At 41.4% G+C, this 24,014-nt stretch overlaps 1 protein-coding gene across 13 annotated transcripts in view; it reads right to left on the bottom strand.

Annotated features, from left to right (window-relative positions):
* Positions 1–24,014, bottom strand: part of mtcl3 (MTCL family member 3) — a 28,538-nt gene that overhangs the window by 927 nt on the left and 3,597 nt on the right. For 3 of the 13 annotated variants that reach the window (XM_088625919.1, XM_088625921.1, XM_088625920.1), the window contains 7 exons: positions 20,133–20,291; positions 17,532–17,603; positions 15,562–16,737; positions 13,341–13,643; positions 9,960–10,010; positions 8,612–8,718; positions 7,446–7,582 (listed from right to left, as the gene is read on the bottom strand). In XM_088625919.1, coding sequence (XP_088482045.1) covers positions 13,533–13,643; positions 15,562–16,737; positions 17,532–17,603; positions 20,133–20,291 — 1,518 coding nt within the window. In that variant the 3' untranslated portion in view covers positions 7,446–7,582; positions 8,612–8,718; positions 9,960–10,010; positions 13,341–13,532. The other 10 variants (XM_088625930.1, XM_088625925.1, XM_088625926.1 and 7 more) reach the window with 10 other exon arrangements.

The following is a 24,014-nucleotide window of genomic DNA, read 5'->3' as shown; positions in this document are numbered from 1 at the left end:
CTGATGAAGAGACGAACGCAGGTCATGTGCAGAGAGCAAACTGTGTACTGTATGCTTATCGCCAGACCAACATCAGTTAGGTACAAAATAACATCCGCCTCTGAAAATGAGTTTTGAAAAGTGATGGGTTCTCCATTCCTGAAGACACCAAATGGGATTGCATGGCTTTTTTCCTCATTATTTTTCTGTCTTTATTTGGCAATTCCTTATCAATTACAGACCAAAGGACACAATTCCTGTTCTATCACAATGAATGCACAAGACTACTTATGAAAAACATCTTCTATGTGAGGCAATTTTGTTTGTAACCTTTCGAATAGATCCTAGAACTGTATCTTTTAAAGTGGAGTGCCAAAGAAAACATTTTGCTGTTTACATGTTTTACCATAATGTTCAAGAGCCCAAAACATTTTGAAAGGGTAATAAAAAGCAGGGGCAGTACCAGATCCAGTCGTTATTGTGCCAAATATCAATTATTGTATTACTATAAAATGTGAGACCCAGGATTACCCTTTCTAACAAAAAGTGCTCTACCAGAGGGTTGCTTTCTCAGCAGTATGATTATAGAAGCAGCAAACTATAATCATCAACACACCTCAACACGGCTTTTCCAGTCATAGCTTTCAAGCCCTGTGATGATTAACTCAAGACTTAATCATAAAGCTCAAGACTTCTTGTTTGCTTGAGGCTCTGTAGCACATACTGTACTGCAAGCGCCAGAATTAACCTGAGAGCCGCTGTAGAGGCCTGGATTCGGACAAGTAAAACATCTACACTTAGGATTTATGTTTGAGTCTCTCTGGGGAAAAGAGCCAAGTAAGGCTTTAAATTAAACAGAATGACTGCATGACCTTGTTCAACAACAAAAAATAAAAATGGAACCAGGTCTGCCTTAATTCAGCTACAGGCCCAAGATGAAACCATATGACTACTGTGGTAGTCTTAGTGATTACCACGCCTGAAAACTTGTATCCACAGCTAAGCTCTTCTGAGTCTGGACTTTTATGCGTAAATAAGTATAAAAGAGCTTGGAATATTATTTCACAAGGTTCACATGATGTAACGGTGTATTTTTAATATAAATATCTCTGGGGAAATTCTCATCTCAAATCAGGATTAAGGTTTATCACGACTTTAAGAGAGTTCTCAATATGAGAACAACTGGATACATATGCTTAGTAGACAAAGGAAGAAACAGTGCTTTCCAATCATGAAATTACTCTGCAAAATTACTCAATTAGGGGATAAAAGCTAAATATAACAGTTTTCATCCTTTAGATGAAACACTAAACCAAATGTGATGTACAGTACTTGGCCATTAAAGATTCAGAGGACTATGGGTGTTGCCCCAGTATCCAGGCTGCCGACTGGCAGGGCTGACTATGCAAACTCCGGGCTTGTACAGTCTGGCCTCCCTACATTTCCCTGCTTCATTCCCACAACTGGTGAAGCAGTTTCTTACTTCGCTATCTTATCTGCTATGCATTAGGTTTGCATGCCTCATAACAGCCATAAAGACACTGCACTTAACATTACATAAATGAAGTGGGTGCCATGCTATATGTGAAGTGCTTTGGAATCCTTTGAGTGAAAAGTGGTAACATAAATCCAATTCTATTTCCCCAGAGTTAAAAGTTTTTTTTTCCCCAGACAAATTGCATTTTTATTTTGAACACAACCGCACGTGGAAATCGTAAGCGGCTACTACCGGTTCTTAGTTGTAAGAGGTGAGCTTGGACTAACCTCGTTCCTTTTTAGCTCCATCCCCTTGTGCGTATCCGACCACACGGGAGGAGTATCTGAAAGTCTCGGGCTGGGAAGTCTGGGGCCTGAAAGTCTTGAGGCTTCGTGTTCGGCTTGAAGCATGTCTAAGAGCTCGACGAGGCTGTCTCGCCGAGTTTGGGAAGATCCAGAATTAGGGGTCTGCTGCCGACAACAGCCACATTTAGAAGTCTGGTAGGAAGGAGCGGACTGCTCAAAGCCCTTCAGAGTCTTTTCAACAGCTCCATCATTGGAGCTTGGATCCACTGGCCGAGGACATGAAGCTAAGTTGCTTGGTCTCCAGAGGTCCTGCTGGCCATTGGCGTTGTCAACCCAGAGAGAACAGACATTTTTTATTCCCTGGCCTTTCAGTCTAGTGTTATTTACATGACTATTTGGTACACACTCAGTTAAGGCTGAGACTTTTTTGTCTGGACTACGGAGATTAGCATCCATATGCTCTGTATAACGAAGTGCACAGTCTACATTCAAACCACTGGGTCTAGAACTTGCAGTGACTGCAGCAAACATCACATTGTCCTCCTCTAAAGCACTACTCGCATCCACCTGGAACAAAGTTCTGTTGAATTCAGCAGTTTTCAATGCTAAAGTCTCATTGTTCTTTGGCGTGCTCATTTCAATGTACGTGGAAGGTGTGCCCAAGGTGCACTTTCCCCTTTCTGCTGAACTGAAAGATGAGTTCCATTTTCTTGTAATGTCTTTGTTTACAGTCTGAACCTGCACGTTTGTGCAACTGGCATTCTCAAGCGCACTGTAGTCTGGGCAATACTCTGTATCAGCTGGAAAAATGTTGGCGTCCGACAGACTTTTTTGGACAGGCAAATATGTGGATGACTTACTGCTGCCAAACCTACTTATATCACATGACCACCTACTATGACAGCAGCCAATGTTACACTTAGGATCTGCAGGCACGATGTGGGTAAAAATTCCAGAATCTGTAAGTGTTTTTCCTTCGTTTTCTTGAAGCATGGCTCCAAACTTTTTCAGAACCGATGGGCTGCTGCATTTCCTCTCACTCAGTGATTCCTGTGTCTCCCGGGTTTTTTTGGACTCAGGCAGATGAAGGTCCGCAGGTTCAGGGGCTGCCGAACTCGTTAAATACCAGGATGTTGTGCGAGGAGGAACCGGCGGGGCTTCTATCTTCCTCAGAGACGGATTAGTCCCTGAGTCTGCTTCATTTCCAAAGCTGTCATTCAAGTCCCTGGTCATGCTGACCCCGTTAATCCTGTTGCTTTCTTTCTCTGTAATACTCAAATCTCCGGACCATTTTGAATTCAAAGCCGAGTCTCCGTTGTTTGATTGAAACGGTGGAAAAGCTTTGTTCTTTATATTCTGGGCTTCCTCAAATTCCTTCATAAATGATGTCGACTGAGTTCTGCTCCTAATACACACAATCAAACAGAAAAAAGTGGACATTTTTTTCCAGTATTCTTCTCATTCACATGAAGCCATTCAATTTCACTTTTCTTTATTTCACATGTTGTTTCATTTTGTTTTCATATGAGCTAAAACAGCCCTTTCAAACTTCTCTAAAGCACTAAAGCGACACTAAAATGACACTTAATGCTTTGTTCAATTATCATACAATTTGGAAAAAGCAAAATAGAACTTTTGCAGTTTTCTTTATAGATTTTGTGCAGAACAACCTCAAAGTCTATTCTGCACACGCTATAACATTTACTCTATGGATAAACATGTTAAAGAAAATTATTTGGAAGAAAAGTAATTTCAGAAGAGAACTACTGAAGAAGGTCACTGTGCACACGACCTGAGGTTTGCTTGAAAAGAGATGAGAAAAAATGAGAAAAACACTACCTTCTATGGAGACTTGTTTTTCTTATTTCATCCTGATAGCTGCACAGCTCCTCACTTACTTTTGCTATTTCCTTTAATGCCTAAGAACCACAAAGAATATTTAGTGGCCAATTTCAGCTGCACGTCTTCAGCAAAACTTCAGTAGATTATCATGACGTTATGCTACTCACCGCATTAAGAGCGCCGGTATATTTCTTTTTGTCATTCCCACATGTCCCATTATTTTGGCAGTCATTACTATTTTGGAAGCTGTTAGATGATTTGATGGATGGCTCGTTTCCCATAGGCACTGGAAAGCTGCTTAATTTCTGTCCAGAACTGTCGCGAAGAGTCTCCTCTGCCTCTGAAATGTCGTGCTCTGTGACATGGTCAAACCTTTGATCCGCAGGGCCGGTAAGGCCACTGGATCCAGAACTGCCGGAATGTAAATTGAGCCTCAGTGCTTCGGCGTGGGTCCCATGCTCCTGCCCAGTCACAGCTCCCTCCCGTCTTGCCTTTACTTCATGGTACAGCTGAACGAAAAGGAAACATTTCCACACCTTGACATTGTAGGGCAAAATCACCGGACTTCAACATTCACAGACACCGTATTTTCTCAATCTGGCGATTGTTTCAAACGAACTGGCTTTCTTTGTTGCCTATATTGAGCTACCCTTCTCCTCAAACAACCTATTGGGCTGTGTCCGCTCTCTCAACAGTAAATAGCATGAAATTATTGACAGCGGTACGTCTTAAACTGTTATAGATTTCAAAGCTTTTCAACATGGCTCTTCAAGTTCTTGGTACTCTCGGTTACTAACAGTAAATGTAAGAGCAGTGAAATATAGGCCAGTCAGAAAGGCAGTCTTTCTTGTGCACTAGCATGCCCTACTGCTCTTTCTTTAATACTTTGGCTTTCATATAGAGCAGGTTTTTTTTCCCATAAAATTGCCCAATTAAAATTCCTTTTCCCAATAATCCTTTAAAGTACCGGAGCTTTGTTCTTCATTACGACATCTGCCCTGACTGTTACTACAAGGACGCCTGACACACAGAGATGTGCCATAATCGCCTCAAGACACTGTACAAAACCAGCCTAGTCTGCACAACCCTGACACAGCTCCCCATGCAGTTAATAAACACATCGTTTTTTTTTAATCTAAAACATCTTTCAAGGTTTAAAGCATTTTGGATTATTCTCAGTTTTACGTTCTGCTTAGGTTCACACAGCACATTTGTTTTCTTGTTTTGACCCTCAGGGGGGTTTCTCGGGGGAGACGAGCCAGAGGGCTTAACAGAGCCGGGCCACTGGCACACAGGGCGGCGGGCGCTGAGCGGGCGCACCTCTTCGATGCGCTGCTGCATGTCCCTCAGCTGGCTCTCCCACTCCCTCCTCTCGCCGTCGAAGCGCTCCAGCAGCTCCCCCTTCTCTCTCAGCCAGCCCTGCTCGCTGTGCTCCAGCTGCCGGCGCAGGTCCATGGCCACCGTGTGGGTGTCCGCCAGCAACCTCTTCCGCTCCGCTCCGGGGCCCGCCTGGTCCAGACGCGCGTTACTCCGCTGCGCTTCCAGCTGCGGCGCGGCGCCGGGGGAAGACATGAAACAGCCTTTGTCAACAAACCCATACAAGGACTACACACGGGCACAACCGACATCTTCCTTCCCCCTGGTTTGTGTTATGCAGAGGGACGGGGTCTTGTATTATATTCTCGGGGGGGAAGAAGAACTGGAAAGAAAATGTCTTCCCAAATGATTCGAACAGAGGGAAAAACTCACATGACGTGAAGTGTGTGCTGCACTAATTTATTAATTCATTATTCATTCGTCATTGAATGCCACATTCATAAAAGAGCACCAGCACCAAAGCTGCACACCTGTTAGTTCTTTGAATATTTTACATTTAAAATCCTGGTATTTGGGTAGCATACTGTGCTGCTTCTTATAACGGACTAAAAATATTGTATCACATTACTTTATAATATTCTCATAACCCTCATATTTATCTGTTGGTGAATTGTCATAAAAGACGTACTGCCACATAAACATATATCCAGTGCAAAGAAACAAGAGGTTACTGGTAAAAGTGTGAGATTACATTCACAGTCTGGCTCTCCAAACAATCCCCTGCTTCTGGACTACAAATGTTGTTTAAAATGATGACTTATTAAGATATCCTTTAATATTATGTCTGTACATGACTTAATGGCTGACTCATGTCTGATCTTGAAAGGTTTAACAATTAAGGAAAATAAAGGAACCATATATTTTCATACAATGTTTTCATCCAGTCTTGTAACCTACTGTAACTAACACAGCAAATTACACAAGTTGAAACTGCTGCAGAAAAAAAACAAGTTGGACTACGTGCATACACGCAAAGCCAGCCTGATTCATCCTGAGAGAGGGTACACCACAAATCAGAAGAACATGAAAGTGTTCTCAATTCATGTTGAAAAGCCACTGTCTTTCTTAGCTGTTGTTGCCTTTCACTGCACAAAATACAGATTATAAAGTCTTGAAAGTAAACAATTGAAAGGCACCATCCTAACCACTTTCATTCAAACTTCAATGCCAATAGTAAGAGTGGTTTTCATGACACACTAACCCTGAAACGGACATATACTGTATACCTTGTACTAAAAATAGATGGCATGGCCATTCTTTGCAATGCAAAACTCCTAGGGGAAGAGATAGTATTTCTTCAACAGACATTCTTTTAAAGTTGTAGATCTTACCCCTTCTTTTCAGTTAACATCCTGTCCTTAAAGGTGTTATGATTATCATAGGTGGAAGGAAAAAGAGACGTACAGAGACTGGGGGGAAATATGTATTAGATTCCCACAAGAACAAGACCACTATGCAAATCATTTCCCCTTGAAAATCTCCTAGCAACACAAAGCAAACTTCATGGAAGATACATATCCAAACTCCTGTAGAGATCAACACTGGTAAAAAAGGAGCAAGAGGGTGTGACTTTGTAACAAGCTAACAAGATATATTTTAATTTAGCCTCTGTGAACTGCATAGTTTTATCTTAAAATGTGGTACTACAATATACCTACAGAACATAATCTGCAAGATCCTTTTTTCAAATTTAATATCTCAAAGCCAGTAATGAAGTAGCAACAGGACACATGCAGATAAGTGAACATCCTCTGTTTGATTCACTGCCAAGGAGAAAATGGTCTAATCATGTCTCTAATGAAGGACGTAGGTGGCTGACCCCTCGTTCTAAAACTGTGATTTAAAGAATCAAACTTAAAAATCACAGAACAAAATCTGTTTCGTAACGTGTATACTGTGCTACATTACCCCCCATTGAAACGATTTACAAAATTTCCAGTGGCATTTTATCTTTAAATGACCTAAATGAAAGTCTTCGAATTTGTAATTTTTTAACCATAATGTTCAAAACACGCAAGGCAGCGATCAGCGGTTACAGCGGCCGTACCTGTGCGATGCGACATTTCAGTTCTGCTCTCTCTAGGTCCCAAGCACACCGGTCCTTCGTGTACTGCAGCTGCAAGTCACTTCTCTTCGACTCCTCCCGTTTTAAATCCGACTGAACGTCTCCCAAAACGGACCTTAAATCCAGCAAAATCCTTCTGTTTTCCCCACCCTACGAATGAAATCCCAAATAACAGCTATCGTGAATAAAAAAAACAACAACAAATAGGCTATGTACTGTACTTCGCATAACGTTATTCCTTTTATAACTTAGTTTTAATGTAAAACGGTGTAATTCTCATTTTTTAAACTATTCAATGGCATTTTCTGGTTTGCACTTTCTTTCCCTTTAAATAATTACTTGTATATCAGCCACTTCTCTCAATAGTTGTTCTTTTTCTCTCATCCATTCATCCTTTTCTCGTCCGTAGCGCTTCTTCAGCTCTTCGCATTTCTTTTTCAGACGCGAATGCTGTGCCTGGAAATCGAGTCTGCTGGTCTGTGCTCTAGTCGCCGCCTCGGATGCTGCTCCCAGTCCTGGCTGAGGTTCTTCGTGAAACTGCGTGACCGGAGCCGGGGAAGAGAAAGTCCTGAGCGGACTGCGAACTTTCCCCCTGCCCCGTTCCCTTTCTAACCTGGAAAGGGGCACAAACTCCCATCCCTGAGCTTTGGTCACGTACCCACCGCCCCCATGCACGGGTAGACCGTTTCCAAACGCATTCCACATTTCTCACCCAGACGCCGGCAAGCTTGAAAAAAATGCACTTGTGTCTTTCGGTATTTTTGAATCAGTCCTCAGTGTCAAATTCCAATTACCCAAAGCCGGTCATTTCTCCCGCCTCCCGTCATCTCCAGTCCAGCTACCGTTGCTGCTTTTGCACAACAAGCATTTGTTCTTTCCATGTGACCACGACAAGGTCAGTCAGACATGCCGGTGCAAAACTTCTGAAATTTTATAGGTATATTTTTACGCCGCATTGCACTACTGGTCAGCCCTGCGCTAGCTAGTTATAGGATCACGTTTCAGGGCAAACGTTATTTTCTTGCTGATACACAATACGCCCGCTGACTTCAGAAGGACATGCATTCTGCCTCAAACTGCAAACGACACCCAGTAACTACGACCTCCCTAGCAGAATGCAAGTCACCAAAAATACACCTAGTGATGTAAGACCCTGTGATTATTTTTATCTCCCTGTAACTATGCTTCACATCTTCCCAGCCATCCCAACTCTAACGCTATAGCGAGAAAGTAAATAAACTTGGGACGGGTCTGAGTTCCAAATTTAAAATCAAATCACCAAAAAGGCAAATAAATCAACACACACAATCACTGAAAACATACAAAATACAGTACACAACATTTTAAACTTCTGACCCAAATTAACACATCAAACTACTATATTTGTCTTATTATCGGATTAGACATAACGTATTGTTTCCATTTTCAAATACCACCACACACACAATACCTCAGCTCTCATAATGGAGATATTGCTTTTAATTTCATTTTACAATATTCAGTATTGTTATCTTTAGCATTGTCAGGAGAACCCCCTTCACAGCAATCGCGAAAGCCGGGGCTTACCTGTTGTTTGTCTTTTACTTTTAATTAAGTACGCAACCGTTGCATTATAACACTGCGGTCCAGAAGGCGGAATCCGGCCCGATGATCCCAAAGCCTCTGGAGCAGCTCTTTTATAAAGCGGAAACAGACACCACACAAGCGTTAGAGGGATGTGCGCTCTGAAGTTTCTCTGGCAGCTCCAGTGCCTTCACTTGTTGAAAAACATTTACGTTAGCATCCTCACAGCAGCTGGCTGCTGCGTGACGTAACAGCCCCAGAGGTTGGATTAAAACTCGCCCCCCCCCCTTGTCGGCTGTGTAATTCTAGACCCTGTCCGTATTGTCGGGTAAACAAGTCCCGGTCCAGGACATTTTAAGACTTTGTAATGAGACAGGATATTAGGTGATAGCCACAGGAGCCAGTGTTGAGTGTCATAAAGTCAAATCCATTCTGGTTTTTAATTACTATGATGGAGAAGCTGTAGTCACGAAGCTCTGTTTATGCGTACGCGCTCACAGCCACACTGTTTACAGCGCTATTTCAGTCCATCCCGTTGCGACACGGGCGAGAACTCCTGTTGCTGCGCTTCTTTAGGATTCTGCAGATTTGGTCTTATGACATCCTTCTAAATTAAATGTTGGCTCAAATCAGAGCAATAGTAAAATATGAAAATGGCTTTGGTAAGTCGTGTGACATTTTATTTTAAATTGTCTCCCCAGAGCTCAAAATAGCACCTGTTTGTAGTGGCCAATACATTTAAAATATATTGACTAATATTGTGTTCATGTAAATAAAACAAACGTGAATGACGTGAATAATTATCCTGGCATTTCTATGCACTTTCAGAGTAACAGAATAAAACGGGTCTCAGTGCATGCTGGAATACAACAGCAGTCAGATGCATGTATGTAAAGTGTCTGTGTGGCAATATGCTCAGAGTGTAGGAATATTATCATTACTTGTAACATCAAAACCTCTCCAGTGTAGTACAAAAATCATTCTGGATTTTTGTACTACAAGAATACTACAAGAATAAAAAAGCAAGGTCAAGAGGGTAATGTGTGAGACAAATAAAGGCACCTAAAAACATCTAATTCAATAATCTGACAGCTGCCCTCTAATACAGCCGTGCTACAAAACACTTATGAAGCCCAAGTTCTTAAAATATAATTGCAGGATTAGTTTTTCAATTTGGATATATTGTGTAATACCTACAAACAGCAGTTTAGAATCATTCAACATCATTTTTTCTTATATGTAATTTAGGAAGTTAAATATCCAAGTGCTAAGGCAGAAAATACATGTGTTTTACAGTACATTGCTACCATACAATGAAACGTTGATATACATTTTGTTTGACAGTACTTACCTATTTATATTACAACTTCAGAATTCTAGGTTGGAAGCATGCCTTTATAAACTATCCAAACAGAGAATAATAGAGAGAATGATGTTAATAAACAATTTACTCTTTAACTGCTTTTAAAAACACAAATACAAATATCTCATAATAGCCTGAAGAACATCAATTCTGAAGAACTTTAATTACAAAAGCTTTGGGTTTTTTGAACACTTAGCACGGTTACTACACTGTATATACATATTCTTGTTGCGTATACAGTACATGTACAGTACAGTGCCCTGCAAAAGCATTCAGACTCTTGTGTAGTTGTCACATTTTGTTGTTTTAATGCTTACAGTCTTACCATGATTAAGACTAAGGTGCTTTCAAAGCAAGTCAGGGATACAGTCATTGAAGAGCACAGAACAGGAGAGGGCTACAAAAATACTGACGTCTCTGAATGTACTGTACCTGCAAACACGGTCCACACAATATCAAGAACAGGAAGGTGCCTCATACCACTCAGACAGTGCCTGAAATGGCTGAAATGGGGGAAATGTGCAACAGTCGACACATCCCAGTCACTCCACAAAAGGCCTGTGTGGCAGAGTGAAAATGCGCTTCGTATCCCGCCTGGCGTCTGCAACAAAGCACCCGAGCGATGCGGAAAAAACGTTCGAAAGGGCGAGGCTGTCAGACGAACCCAAACTGCAACCTTTTCGTCTTGACAGCCCTCACAAACCCAAAACAGCACATCGGGCGGGATCGTGCTGCGGGGGGGGCCTCCTTCAGCAGGGGAAGTGGAAAGCGCGTGAGGACTGAAGGACAAACGAAAGGAACAAGCACAGGCAAACGCCGGAGGAAAACCGTTTTCGCTCTGTTGAAGAATTTAAACTGCGGCAAAAATACACGTTTCAGCAGGAGGAAGGTTAAAAGCACAAGGCCAAAGCCGCACTGGGGGGACCTAAGACTGAGAAAGGTAATGTCCTTGAGTGGCCCAAAGCCCTGACTTGAATCCTATAGGGAATCTGAGGAAAAAGTGCAAACCACCATTCACAAGCGATTCCCCATTCCCCAGTAACTCGAGAGACCCTGAGCAAATCAGCTCAGAAGGATGGGCGCTCATGCAGCACGGCCGTGTGCAAAGTTGGTAGAGACTCAAGCCAAAAAGACTTGGGGTTGTAACTGCTGCCACTGCTGCATAAGACGTGAGGTTGAAGAATCCGAATGAACCCTAAAGGAGCACAGCAACAGGGGATTTCCATCAAATATTGAATTCATGGGTCTCAACACTTATGTATCATGGGGCTAATGTATTCCATTTTTTCTCATCAGTTTTGCTCGACATTTACGGTAACAAACAATTAGAAGTCTTCAGTTCGAACATTCAGACTTCTTATATAACGCATTAAGTTACAAGTTAAAACAATGTGTGCGCATCACTTTGAAATATCAGGAAATGGGACACCATGGGGTCCGAATACTTGTGTAAGGCACTGACCGTCCTTATAGATATCACCAGGTGGAGATGGTAAAAGAGAACATCTGAGTATTAAGGTAAAAACTGAATTTGCTCACGATTGCCAGAGATATTTTCCAGTACACAGATGGTTCTGGAATTGAAGGAGATGACTAATCATTCTAAGGTTTGCTTGCCCAGGATTACTCAGAGGTGCTTCTGTATGCAATGCATAGTTTCGCCTTCTTCAATCCCTCTTTTATAGTGACGTGTTAGGAAAGGCTTGCGATGACTAGTAGCATCTTGCCTGTTTCCAATCAGAAGGAACTAGGAAATATTTTTTTTCCTATTATTTACTCTTTTTATAGCACCATATTTTTATGAGGAGACCTTCAACTTTTTATGTTCAGTTAGTTTTCTTCTTTCCACTTATTCCAGAGCATAATTCATAACCCATATAAATGTTAAATATCTTTAAAGTTCTGTGAAAGGCTTACTCATTAGATTCTCAATTAAAACAGTATTCACTATGCTGGCAGTTAAAGAATATGACATACGACTTGAAAAATAGCAAAACAGATGACTTGCATTAAAAATGCATAAACTAAAGTGAATAAAGCGTAGAAAATGTGTGCCTGGTTTACACAACCACAACATTGATGTTTATAGCACTGTTTTTTTTCAAAAGAAAACTGTGAAGAACAAAATCAATTGGCCAACAGCAATCAAGCAAATCTTTCAGTCTCACCTATTGACAACTTTATCTTACTTTTAAAGTTCCAAGAAGGAAAGGCCATAGTTGCAATTATGTTGATATACTGTTTAGTTTTATTTAAGTCTATATTTCCTGAAAAGCAGGATCTTCATTTAACTCATTTGCAAGCAGCATGAGTTTTTAAAAGCAGGCACTTTGCTTCAGTTCAGCAGCTTCCATTAGAATGTAGTTGGCACAAACTTTCTTCTTGAAATCACTCCAGAGCTGTTCTTTAAAGCAGCTACTGTCAGTGCCAGAAAATACCAGAGCATGGCCTGCTAGTTCCTTTTAAAAATCCATGCACATGCACATTATCCCACTGTTGATTCCTAAGACGTTTTCGGATACTTTGCTTCTCAATCCATTCCCCTTCTACTCACTGTTTTCAGTGATTTTTTTACATTACTACTTGCTGCCATTGAGGAATCAGTCATTTTCCTTTAGGTCCCTAAATTTGGTTGTTAAAAAAAAGAATCATGATCTATTAGGATCCTGCGGGGATAACAATAATGAAGTCGCAAAACCACTGAAAATATGGTTAGACTTAAAGAAGACAGAGGGACTAAGCACAATTTAACTGTGTGCACCAACCACTGAGGGAAATTATATAGAATCACAACTTCGTACAGTACCTGTATTTTAATTCTGATTATTGTTATTATAAGTTTGTATAATATTTTCTACCTCCCTAATTATGTAGAAGGGATTTAGTTAACTGAGAACACACAGTTTGAAAGGATTTTCTGGTCTTCAAAATGATTGCACTGGGAAAATACCCCATTTTAAAATTTGATGGGTGGACAGAGGTACACAAAATGTTCTGCCCTACCATCTTCATCACATAATTCATTACTTAAGCAGTGGCCGATAATTAGTTTAACTTATGTTGCCATATAGCTTATTTAACATAAAGACTGTAAATTCCACATCACATGGACAGAATGCTATCAGATACAATGTATAAAATGATTAATACGATTTTTAAAGATTTACATACATTTCATTTCTTATTTCTTAGTTCATATGAGTGGTTCCTTAAGTACAGATAAATATCTCTATAAAACTTAACAAACAGTCCTGAATTACTATATCAAATTAATAGAAAGTACTATTAATTCAAATGGACAGCTCGTACTGTAAATCAGGGCATTTGAAGTATTTGTTTTCTAGAGGTCTAGTAATGTAATCCACATACCTGTTAATGAAGAATGTGCCATGGTATAAAGTTTGCAGTCTCCAGTGTTATTCATAAGCATATAATCGGTTGTAGAGCGGTGGCCCATGCAAAAACAATATTTCCTGTACTTCGTGTAACCTTGGTGACGTGTTGAAAATAAATAAAACAAACAAAAAAAACAAAACAGCACTACACTAAAGGAGATGGGATTTACAGGACAAAAAAAAGTGTAAACAGAAAGACCAATTTGAATATGGTGGCATAGGAAAGTGAGGAGAATAAGACGAGAATGAGAATAAGTAAAATAATAGGTTGAAACATCTGGGTAGGTAAATACAAGAGATAAGATAAAACAAGTGTTAATTAGAGGAGGCCAAGCAGAACACAGAATTAGAAATGTATGCAGAACACAGAAGACACAAATACATTTCATACTGGATTAACAATCAGTACAATAACCTGAGGCATTTCAGGACAGTTATAATTGTGTTTTAAACTTAGTTATTAGTTGATTTAAACTAGCAGCACCAGTTAACATCTTTGATGAGGTGGAGGATCATGATGATGCTTGTCAAAGCCTATTATGTTTGAAATCATGCTTTTTGTTTTACAGATAATCATGTCCTTAGAATCTGTGAGCTGCTTTTATGAACGTCACATTGGGAGTATCCCTTACATACTGTACATGTGACATTTTCAATTTTTCTTTTTTGTTAAAACCCCTTCCCTCTCATCAGAAAAAAGAACTATTGCTTTCTTTAAGTGTAAGGCTACTTGGGAACCCTAAAATTACAAAGATCTTTGTGATTTTTAAGTTTTCATGTAATCAACCCATTTTAAAATAGTATATAATGAGGAACTGGATCTGTCTTTCAAGTGTTTTAAAACTGCTGTGACTACACTATTGTAAGGTGGACATACAAATACACAGAAAAAACGTCTTTTAAAATGACTTAATTATTTTTAAAAACACATCAAACGTTTAATAAATAAATGTAAAATTTTAAGTTCAAGGGATTGAACTTGAGGGTTTGTCAGACAAGAAGATTTGTGCGGATTTGATCAAGTGTTTTTTCGTTAAAATCTTGAAAAGCTCCTGTTGTTTTAAAAAAGAAGCTTCTCAAACATGGAAGAATATTTGTGTTTTTCATTACTTTATGATTGAAAGTGAAACCTTTAATGGCAATTTAATTTACAAACCCTGGTTCATCCCCAATTTTAAGCGCTGTGGATTTAGATTGTGCTCTCAAAGCATGATCTCAAGCAATAGCAAACATAGCAAGAAAATTGAGCTTTCTCTTCAGAAATATGCTAGAGCTTACTTAATCATTTAATATTAATGCATCCTGAAAGACCTCAGTTGTAAATTAGAAGTAGACACTTGTAGACTAAAGCCTTTAGAATCGTAAAATCAAAGATCTTTTGTTCAAATCATAGGTGGCGCACTGATGTTGAACCCTTGAGCAAGTTAGTTTACATAGACTACTTTTACTAAACTGTATAAATGGGTATAAAAATATACATTTTTACCCATCCAAAGTTACTTGGATGAAAACATCAGTCAAACAAACTAACAATAAAATTACTATGAAACTGAAATACCTTCAAACTGGCCAAGTGATAGAACTACATGTTTCACATAATATACGACATACAGTACCTAACTCTGCCTAACAAATAGTGGGAGAGAAAATTATTCTCTGCACTTGAATTATTCCACTACAGCTCAAGGGGTCCCTAAAGGTCTAACTCCTGGATTATCTTGGGCGGAGCGGTGGCTCTGTGGCTAAGGATCCGCGCCTGTGGCTGGAAGGTTCAAAATCCCACAGCCGGCAGAGGAATCCTACTCCATTGGGCCCCTGAGCAAGGCCCTTAACCCCAGCTGCTCCAGGGGTGCTGTACAATGGCTGACCCTGCGCTCTGACCCCAAGCTTCTCTCTCCCTGTCTGTGTGTCTCATGGAGAGCAAGCTGGGGTATGCGAAAAGACAAATCCCTAATGCAAGAAATTGTAAAGAGTTCATAAAGTGACGTTATCATTATTATTATTTATCTATAGAAAATGTTTCCTGTGTGAAGAAAAGGCTTTTCAAGCTCATCCAAAATACTGGTTTATGCGATTAAATAATTTGGAAGAACCTTTAAGGGGGTATACACCCTCAATAAAGAATATCCAAATGTGGTGGGGAAGGCCAGTCTGATCACTAAACCTACTGGGCCCGTCAGCACAAATACATTTACCTGACTTACAGACAGAGGTTCCTCGGCTCCCCTGTCGTCAGATTTCGGGACCTCCAGCCTGTCTATAAAACTCTGTAGCTCCTTGCGGAAGGTTTTCATCTGCGCATTGATTCTGTAGAGCAGCTCGTGCTCTCGTATCCTGCTACCGTCATCCTCCTCGTCCATCCTGCCGAAGAGATCCCCGTTGGCCACATAGATCCTGGCCTCGGCTATGATGGTACTGGTGTCGGAAATTAACCGGTCTATAGTCCTGCTGAGCCGCTCGGCTTCCATGCGGATATCGATCATCTGTTGGCGGTCTTTAAAGTTTTTGGGCAAGAAACGGCCCTCAGCAGAGTAAAGGGACCTGGTGGGCGTCAGGCAGCGGATGTTGCGTACTTCCTCTGAGTCGCTCTCCCCACCAATTGGCCCCTCTCGCTTCCGGTGAGGGGGGCGGGAGTCGTCGTCACTTTCTCTTTTCCCGGCATCGCTCTCCGCGTCGCTGTCTCGAGGGCTCCCCCGGATCCCCAGGTGGGAGGCCAGGTCGTAGCGCTGCATGTTGGACATCAGGACCCTGTTTTCGTACTGCAGCTGCATGACTTTGCCACTGAGCTCATTAATCTGCATCCTGGCGGCCTTGAGCTCTTCCTGGAGGGCCTCCGTCTTGGCGCTGTCCGTGTGCCGGGAGCTCTCGTGCGAGCCAGCCTTGTACTTGAGCTTGTTGAGCTCTGTAGTGATCTTCTTGTTCTGCTCCTCCAGGTCGGCCAAGTTTCGCCTCAGGAGCTCGGCCTCGTCCTCCACGAGCTGCAGCTGCTGCCGCAGCTCGGAGATCGACTCGCTCTGCTCCCGAAAGGAAGGGTTGACGGCCCCCGCAAACTCATCGCCCCGTAGGTCATCCAGCTCGGCTTTCAAGCCCCTGTTCTCCACCTCTAGTTCCACAATCTTCCTGCCGAGGATATTGGCCTCCTCCTCCACCAGCCTCAGACGAAGCTTGAGCTCTGCCTCCCTTGTGGTCGGGGGACCTCCTGCCTCACCTTTCGGCAGTGGGCTGTCCAGGTCACCATAGAAAGAGCGGTACTTCTGAAGCTCATGTTCCAGCCTGTCCTTCTCCTTGTCAATTTTTGCCATCTTCTTTCTCATCAGGGTAGCTTCCTCCTTTATAAACTGAAGCTGACATTTTAAGTCTTCATTGTCTTCCTGAAGACGGAACGGACAAAACATTTTTTTTGTAACGAGCAAGCATGTTTTATAGTGGCACAATCCCGATTTTAAATAAACGTCACACACCTTTTTGGTTACATTTACATGTCAATTTTGAGTAAAAGCAAACAAAAACGAAACAAAGTGATTCACAAATACAACTAGATCTCATTTCATCTAAAGGTACTTTCAGTTCAGAATCAACATCATGCGATGTCGATGTGATATTGATCATTATTCTGTGACTAAATATAGATATGGACTCAGATCCTGTGGCCAGAAAGTGGGCTACTATTGTATAGCTCTAATTAGTACAAGAGACTAAGAGTGAATCGGATAACAAGTCAAAATAAACTGGGTACCACACACAGGGCATGTTTTCACAAGGTATAAGGAGGTACAGCAGTTATATATTACAGTGACGTCAGAGGTACAAGCTGCTTCTTGTAGTGCGACTGGGGCTGCATGTGATCCACCAGCAGCTGGGCAGGGTGTGGGTATGATTCAGTACTGCTGTCAAGGCATGAACTCCAAACTGTGCTTTAATAATCACCTCAAGAAATAACAGTAATTTTCTTTACATGTTTAGATATTCTGAACATCTTTCGAGCACTTTAGTCATTTATAACCATACTAAATATCTGAGAGTTCATTATACTGTTAAAGCTCCAATACTTTTAATCTAGGCATCACGTACTGTATAACACCAGTACTGCTGATCTAAATGACATTCATTGCCGCTGTTTATGATAGTACTTAATATTTCTAACACCACTTGTATTTGCTTTTACCTCTGTTGGGGTCTGTACGTTCTTTTTATCTGACTTCTGTAAATCCTTGCTTCCTCTTCTTTTCAGTGACAGCTGACAAAAGATTTAAACACACAGGAAAACATGAGTGCAACAAACTGCTGTTTGAAATATAGCCTGTAATTGAATAAATTCAATTCACGACCATGTTATGTTTTAACAGCGAGACAGAGGTACTGTAGCACCCCCATTCAGCAAGACAAACCATGATTCTAGAATACCACAGATTCATTTCCTTCAGTATCTTCCAGCTGTTTTCTTAAGTGCAGGTCTGTAATTTTAATTAGGGTGTTGTCTGGGTTGTAAGCAACTCACATGACAGAAAAACCCCTTTTGTCAGCAGATTTTTTAATCACGTTGTTAGGGAACACTGAGGAACTGATATTATAATTACCCCCAAACTGCAACAATCCAAATTTAAGGCAAGCCAATGGGATTTATAAACATTCAGGTATTATGTCTCCAGGAAGTTCACAACTCTACAAACAGCACAAAAAATGATGAAACCCATGGATTTGTTTGTGCTCCTCCTGTGCTGGTTTGTTTTGTTGCTTCTTTCATTCCCGAGATATAGCTCCTTACTTCTTCTGGGATGTGATGTCACTACCCCCCAGAATGGGGCAGGAGAACCGAACCAGTTTCATTCGTTTGCGCTCTGTCTGTACCGGTCTGTGCCATTGAAAGGCACATCTGAGGTGGCTTAATTCCTCAGATACAGTGCCTTTGTTGTTGGGGGAGTCACATGACTTGTCACCACTGGGGGGGTGGGCTGAGTGACATCACAACCCAAAAAAAGAAAGCTGTGAAATTCACTGCTGTCCTTCTGTGATTAGTAATGAGATGACTAAACCTCAAAACACAGGACTGGAATAATTGACATAATACTATTATATACACAAAGTAACTGGTAGGCATCGGGGAAGTGCAGTCAGCACCATCAGGAGAGACCTTTTACAATGCCCTGGGATTCACAAAGCTTTTTTCCCCAATCATTCTCAGACACCAAGACTACTTTTTTTTTTAAAGCTGTGCACCAATACTCATTAAAGGAACACTGACACTTTCTTTTCTGCTGGCCTGATATTTTCTTACTGTCATCCAGGGAAATAATGGCAGTACACAAGGTGAAGGCCTTTCGGGCCAAACCGGCCAATGTAAAAAGATAAACGTAACAGCGGAGATTAGAGTGGGTAGGTCCGATAGCGTGGTTCGTTCCAGAATGAAGAGAAAAACAGGAATGATATACACACAGGTACGCTGTAGAGAATGTACGCTTTTTCACAAGTATGGAGGACAAGAGCAGGGGCTGGAAAAACGGATAAAGAAAAGGTGAGGATGAAACTAACAATGAAAACACTGAGGGGCAAATTCTGAAGAAAGGACTGAAAGGTAGCAATTGTGTGAATAAAAATGTTAAAACATGTTTTTTGCTTAATATGACACATATTAGTATTAGAGGTTACTACAGCACTGTACATCACACTTTAGTTTTATTACAAAGCCACACAAAATCCATATTTATTAGAATCAAAAGTAGAGCACTTGTATTAGTCGCTGAAAGGCAAAGCCAGTGATCTACGTTTACTGGATACTTATTTAAACAGTGGCTTTTTTTCATTTTAAATACTAATGTTGCAGCAGGTTATTACTTTAGTTTAACTACAATTTAAATGATTCTAATTTAGTCTATCTACACTCGCCTGCACTATCCTAATTAAGTCTAACTACACTCTGGAATTCCAATTAGTATTCAGAGTCATCATATTGTAGTTGAATCCCCTTTCCATTGTTTTTTTTTTAATTAACTAAGACTATACATGATCATAAAGCTATGTGAACGTTTTCATCAAACACAGTGCAGCTATGGACACTATTATTAACCAATGAATGTGCCTGAACCCATCAACCTAAGAAGAATGACATAGCCTAAAAGTCTGCTTCTGTAAGAGCCAGTATAAACAAGAGGGGTGAAATATAATCTGAGTGTTTATTAGTACTGTGTTCAATTATATTTGGCAGAGTAATTAGCATACATACAGTAACAGTACAAGACATCACTCTAATGCAGGCGATGCAAGGCCGCAGTGCAGTGTTTAGTGTTCCTATATTTCCACGATTTTTGCTGTAAGTCTAGCACCGCTCTGTATAGGCAGCAAAGGAATATCTCCAGCAGCACTGCAGTACTCTGCAGCACGGTCTTCCCAGCTGTGCTCTGCACAACAGAGAGCACTTGGCGCCAGTCCTCGCTGTTTAGTTCAGGGCAGATAGGAGGGGAGTGAGAACTGTGCTCATTACAAAACATCCTTTACTCTTCTTGCCCGCAATCTTAAAAAAGTGGCTTAGATCTGTTTTCCAACAATCTAAGTGGCATTATTCACTAGATTTGATGTGGATGTATTTTTCATAAATGGGATTTCTGAAACAGATTAAAATTGTTACTGGAAACATAACTTAAGCCATCAAACATTTGAATTCAGCCATTTTTTCCAACAAATACTCAAATATACATTACATATAAACACACTTACATATACATCACATTTACACTTTTTACACTACATACTGTAAAAATTAACAACTCACTTCTTTGGCTTTTTCAAGTTCATTCTGCAGAGCTTGCTTAGTGACCTCCACTTCAATCAGTTGCTGTCGAAGCTTCTCATTTTCTTCCTCAGTTTTTGTACGTTTCTCTTCCACATTCTCCAGTTCGTGATGTAGCCTCACCGACACATCCTTTGCCACCTGGGAAATATAATTATGTGCAACGCTGAGAGACTTCTCATTTTCATTTTTTGCTGAAGACTGATATAGCGAAGACTTGGGACTATTTTTTCATTTTGACCTCTAAAGAAGAACAAAAATACCAGCCTGTTAATATTAAGGGGATTCCAATCGTTATTAACAATGCTATAGCAAGCATTATACATAAGTAAAATTCAAACTGTACTTCTTATAAAATATTGGGATCATTTTATGTTTCGTAAGATATTTTAGACTTCTTTTACACTTAGTAAAAAATAGGCTAGTGCTTATCAATGCATAATGTTTTACATTTTTACATCTGCAAAATGTTAAAATATTCTGTACAGTGCCTTTAAGGGTATTCACAATGTTTTCTGCTGCAGAACACTCTGTGCCAGTTTGCTAACATGACACTTTTAAATAAGATATAAGATTTAGAATCCACACAATCTACCCCACACTGATATATCTGAAAATGTTGATAATATGTAAATAAATTACATTTTTAAAGACAATTCTCGATTGCATAAATATTCTGTGGTTTAGATATTGCAAATGTAAATCTATTCAGTTGCAAAGGAGAAGCTTGAAAGGTCACAAACCCGGAGTAATTGTTGTCTGTATGTAAACAAAACTTGACACCAGAGTACATGGACCTGTCCCTGTATTTTCCCTAGATAGATATTACATTTCAAGCCACAACTCACACTGGGCACAAAATATCGACAGCTAGGATCAAAGAGCTTTTGAAAGTCATGTTTCCTTCAGAAGCAGTAAGGAAGGCACAGCTCAGGAAAAGGTTACTTATCCCTTTGAGTACCATGATGTACAGTACATCACCAAAAAGCGGAATATGCATCACACCACCCAGACTCTACCGAGACTTGGCCACTCTTCCAAACTGAGCACTCAGGCAAGCTGGAAACTGGTAACTGGTCAGCTAACAGTGACCTTAGAAAACTTGCGAAGTTCTGTGTCTGAGATGGGAATCAGTGTTCACAGACAGAATGTCCCAGTTCCAGCACAAAGCTGGTGAGCAGCATAGAAAAAAACCCTTTCCTGAAAGGAACTCATTTTAAAGCTTATACTTAAAAAAAAGCTTAAACTGTACATGGCAGAAAGTGTGATGAGACAAAAATAAATTCATAGTGTTATACTTGACAAAGACCCAAGACCGCACAAAACACAGACTGCGCCAGCTCAGCAGTCAAGCACGATAATGGCACCATTATGTTATGGGCCAGATTGTCATCAGCAGAGTCTGGGCCATTTGACAGGACAGGGAGAGAACTACTCTCATGTAAGGAAACAGGGAATCCTAGAGAGAAACCTGCTTGGGTGACCCAAGAACCTAAAACTGGGCCACAAATTTCAGCAGGGCAATGACCTGAGACTGGTCTGACAGATAGAAAAAGTGACCGAGTCCAACTCCTGACTCCTGACAGTCCATCAGCTATCCCCAACAAACGCGGCCAAAACTGGGATCCGCTGTCACGGCCTGGGCCACTGGCACCAGGACCTGCGAGGGCGGAGAGCGAGGCAGCCTGGACCCAGTTCAGACTGCTGCCCTGCGCCCCCATCAGCTGGCAAGGGGGCTCCCCGAAGGACAGCGGACAGGAGGACTGGGGAGAGGGGAGAGACAAAGCGGTGAACTGGACACTCATTCGGATGACTGGATACTCGTCCGAAAAGAGAACGAAAAGGCGGACAGCAGAATTAGAAGAAGGGAGAAGGGCCTAAAATAAAGGGAGAGATGAAGGGGCCGCGGTTCATCAGAGTTCCAGAGAGGGTTGACGACATCAGGAGAAACTGAAAGAAAAGAGCAGACAGCATGGCGGGCATGGGCAGCCAGTTGCTTTCTGTGGAGGATTAGAGTCTGTAGAAGTGTTTGTTCGAAAGGAGGCTCCATTCCTGGTTTGGAGAAGGAGAAGAAGATAAAGGTAAGGGTCTTGCTGTATGTGAGAGCTGATAAGACGATAGAATGTCGCTGATGAGACAGAAAGTCTGCTTGCTAGAAAAAAAATGCGCACTGGGCATCCAGTGAGTATTTATAAATAAGTGAGCAGAAGGGTGAGATTAGAGCTTGACCACCTCCCGAACATCTGATAAACAACACCATTTAGGGTATCTTTAGCATTTCCATTGTATTATTAATACAGAAAAAAAAAACACACTTTTATTTGGAACAAATTAGCATGAGCTTGCCATCAGATTTATATTTTCACGCCAGCAGCCATATCACCCTGCAGCTCACAACTGGCAACCCACTGAAGCTAAGCAGGTGTGAGCCTGGTCAGTACCTGGATGAGAGACCTCCTAGGAAAAACTGAGGTTGCTGCTGGAAGAGGTGTTAGTGGGGCCAGCAGGGGGCGCTCACCCTGGGGTCTATGTGGGTCCTAATGCCCCAGTATAGTGATGGGGACACTATACTGTAAAAAGGCGCCGTCCTTCGGATGAGACATAAAACCGAGGTCCTGACTCTCTGTGGTAATTAAAAATCCCAGGGTGCTTCTTGAAAAGAGTAGGGGTGTCCAAATTTCCTATTGGCCCTTACCAATCATGGCCTCCTAATAATCTCCCTCTATAAATTGGCTACATTACTCTGCTCTCCTCCCCACTGATAGCTGATGTGTGGTGAGCGTTCTGGTGTACTATGGCTGCCGTCGCATCATCCAGGAGGGGCTGCACACTGGTGGTGGTGGAGGGGAGTCCCCATTACCTGTAAAGTGTTTTGAATGGAGCGTCCAGAAAATTGCTATATAAGTGTAAGCAATTATTATTATTATTATTATATTTTAAAAGTTCATCATAATTTTACATATCTCAGTTTAACAATATAGAAGCCATGATAAACTGTTATTTCATGCAGTTTGGAGAGTGAATATGAAATATTTTTTTACATAATTATTATTCAAGAGTATACTGTAGATAGAGCAGGTTTCATCCATATTTAGACAATGAACATGAACTCAATTATAAAAAAAGATTACGAGCTGCAATATGATATTAACTCCGGTCGAACCCTGAACTCTATTAACCTGTATTCCTGCGATAAAAGCATGCGTCAGTCCATTCCTGTGTGGAGGACTGGCACTGACAGACAGAGAATGTAACAGACATGATGTAAGCCCGCAGGTCCATCCATCCAGGGTCTTGGGGCAGCCAGAGCCTGTCCCATCAAGCAACAGGTACCAAGGCGGGATACACCCTGGACAGGACACCAGTCCATCACAGGGCACGCAAATGCAGTCACACACACACACATGCACGCACATGCACCAGGGCCAGTTTTCCCAGAAGCCAGTTAACCTGCCGGTATGTCTTTGGACTGTGGGATTAAACTGTATCACATGCAGGAAACCCAAGTGAACACAGGGACAACATGCAAACTCCACACAGTCAGCACCCCAGGTCCAGAACGGAGCCCAGGGCCCCAGTACTGTGAGACAGCAATGCTCACCACTGTGCCACCATGCCACCCAGAGACACCTGTATGCCAGTGAAACCTCCTGCACTGTGCCTACTGTGGACGATGCCAACAACGATCAAGACATTCCCGAGTGCAAAGTTAAGGCAGGTGAAATGCAAGTATTCTAGAAAAATAGATATCCAGCTCCCTGGTAACCCACACAACCTACAGCAGCAAACTCTAAAGTAGAACAACAACAAAAAAAAAAAGCAAATTAACCGTCTCAACTGCAAGAACTCCACAAAAGGTCTGTT

Source organism: Lepisosteus platostomus, chromosome 3 (genome assembly GCF_059453375.1).
Source record: "Lepisosteus platostomus isolate fLepPlt1 chromosome 3, fLepPlt1.hap1, whole genome shotgun sequence".
Classification (NCBI taxonomy): domain Eukaryota; kingdom Metazoa; phylum Chordata; class Actinopteri; order Semionotiformes; family Lepisosteidae; genus Lepisosteus; species Lepisosteus platostomus.
Note: the sequence above shows the minus strand (reverse complement) of the source record. Positions and strands in the feature narration are given on the sequence as shown.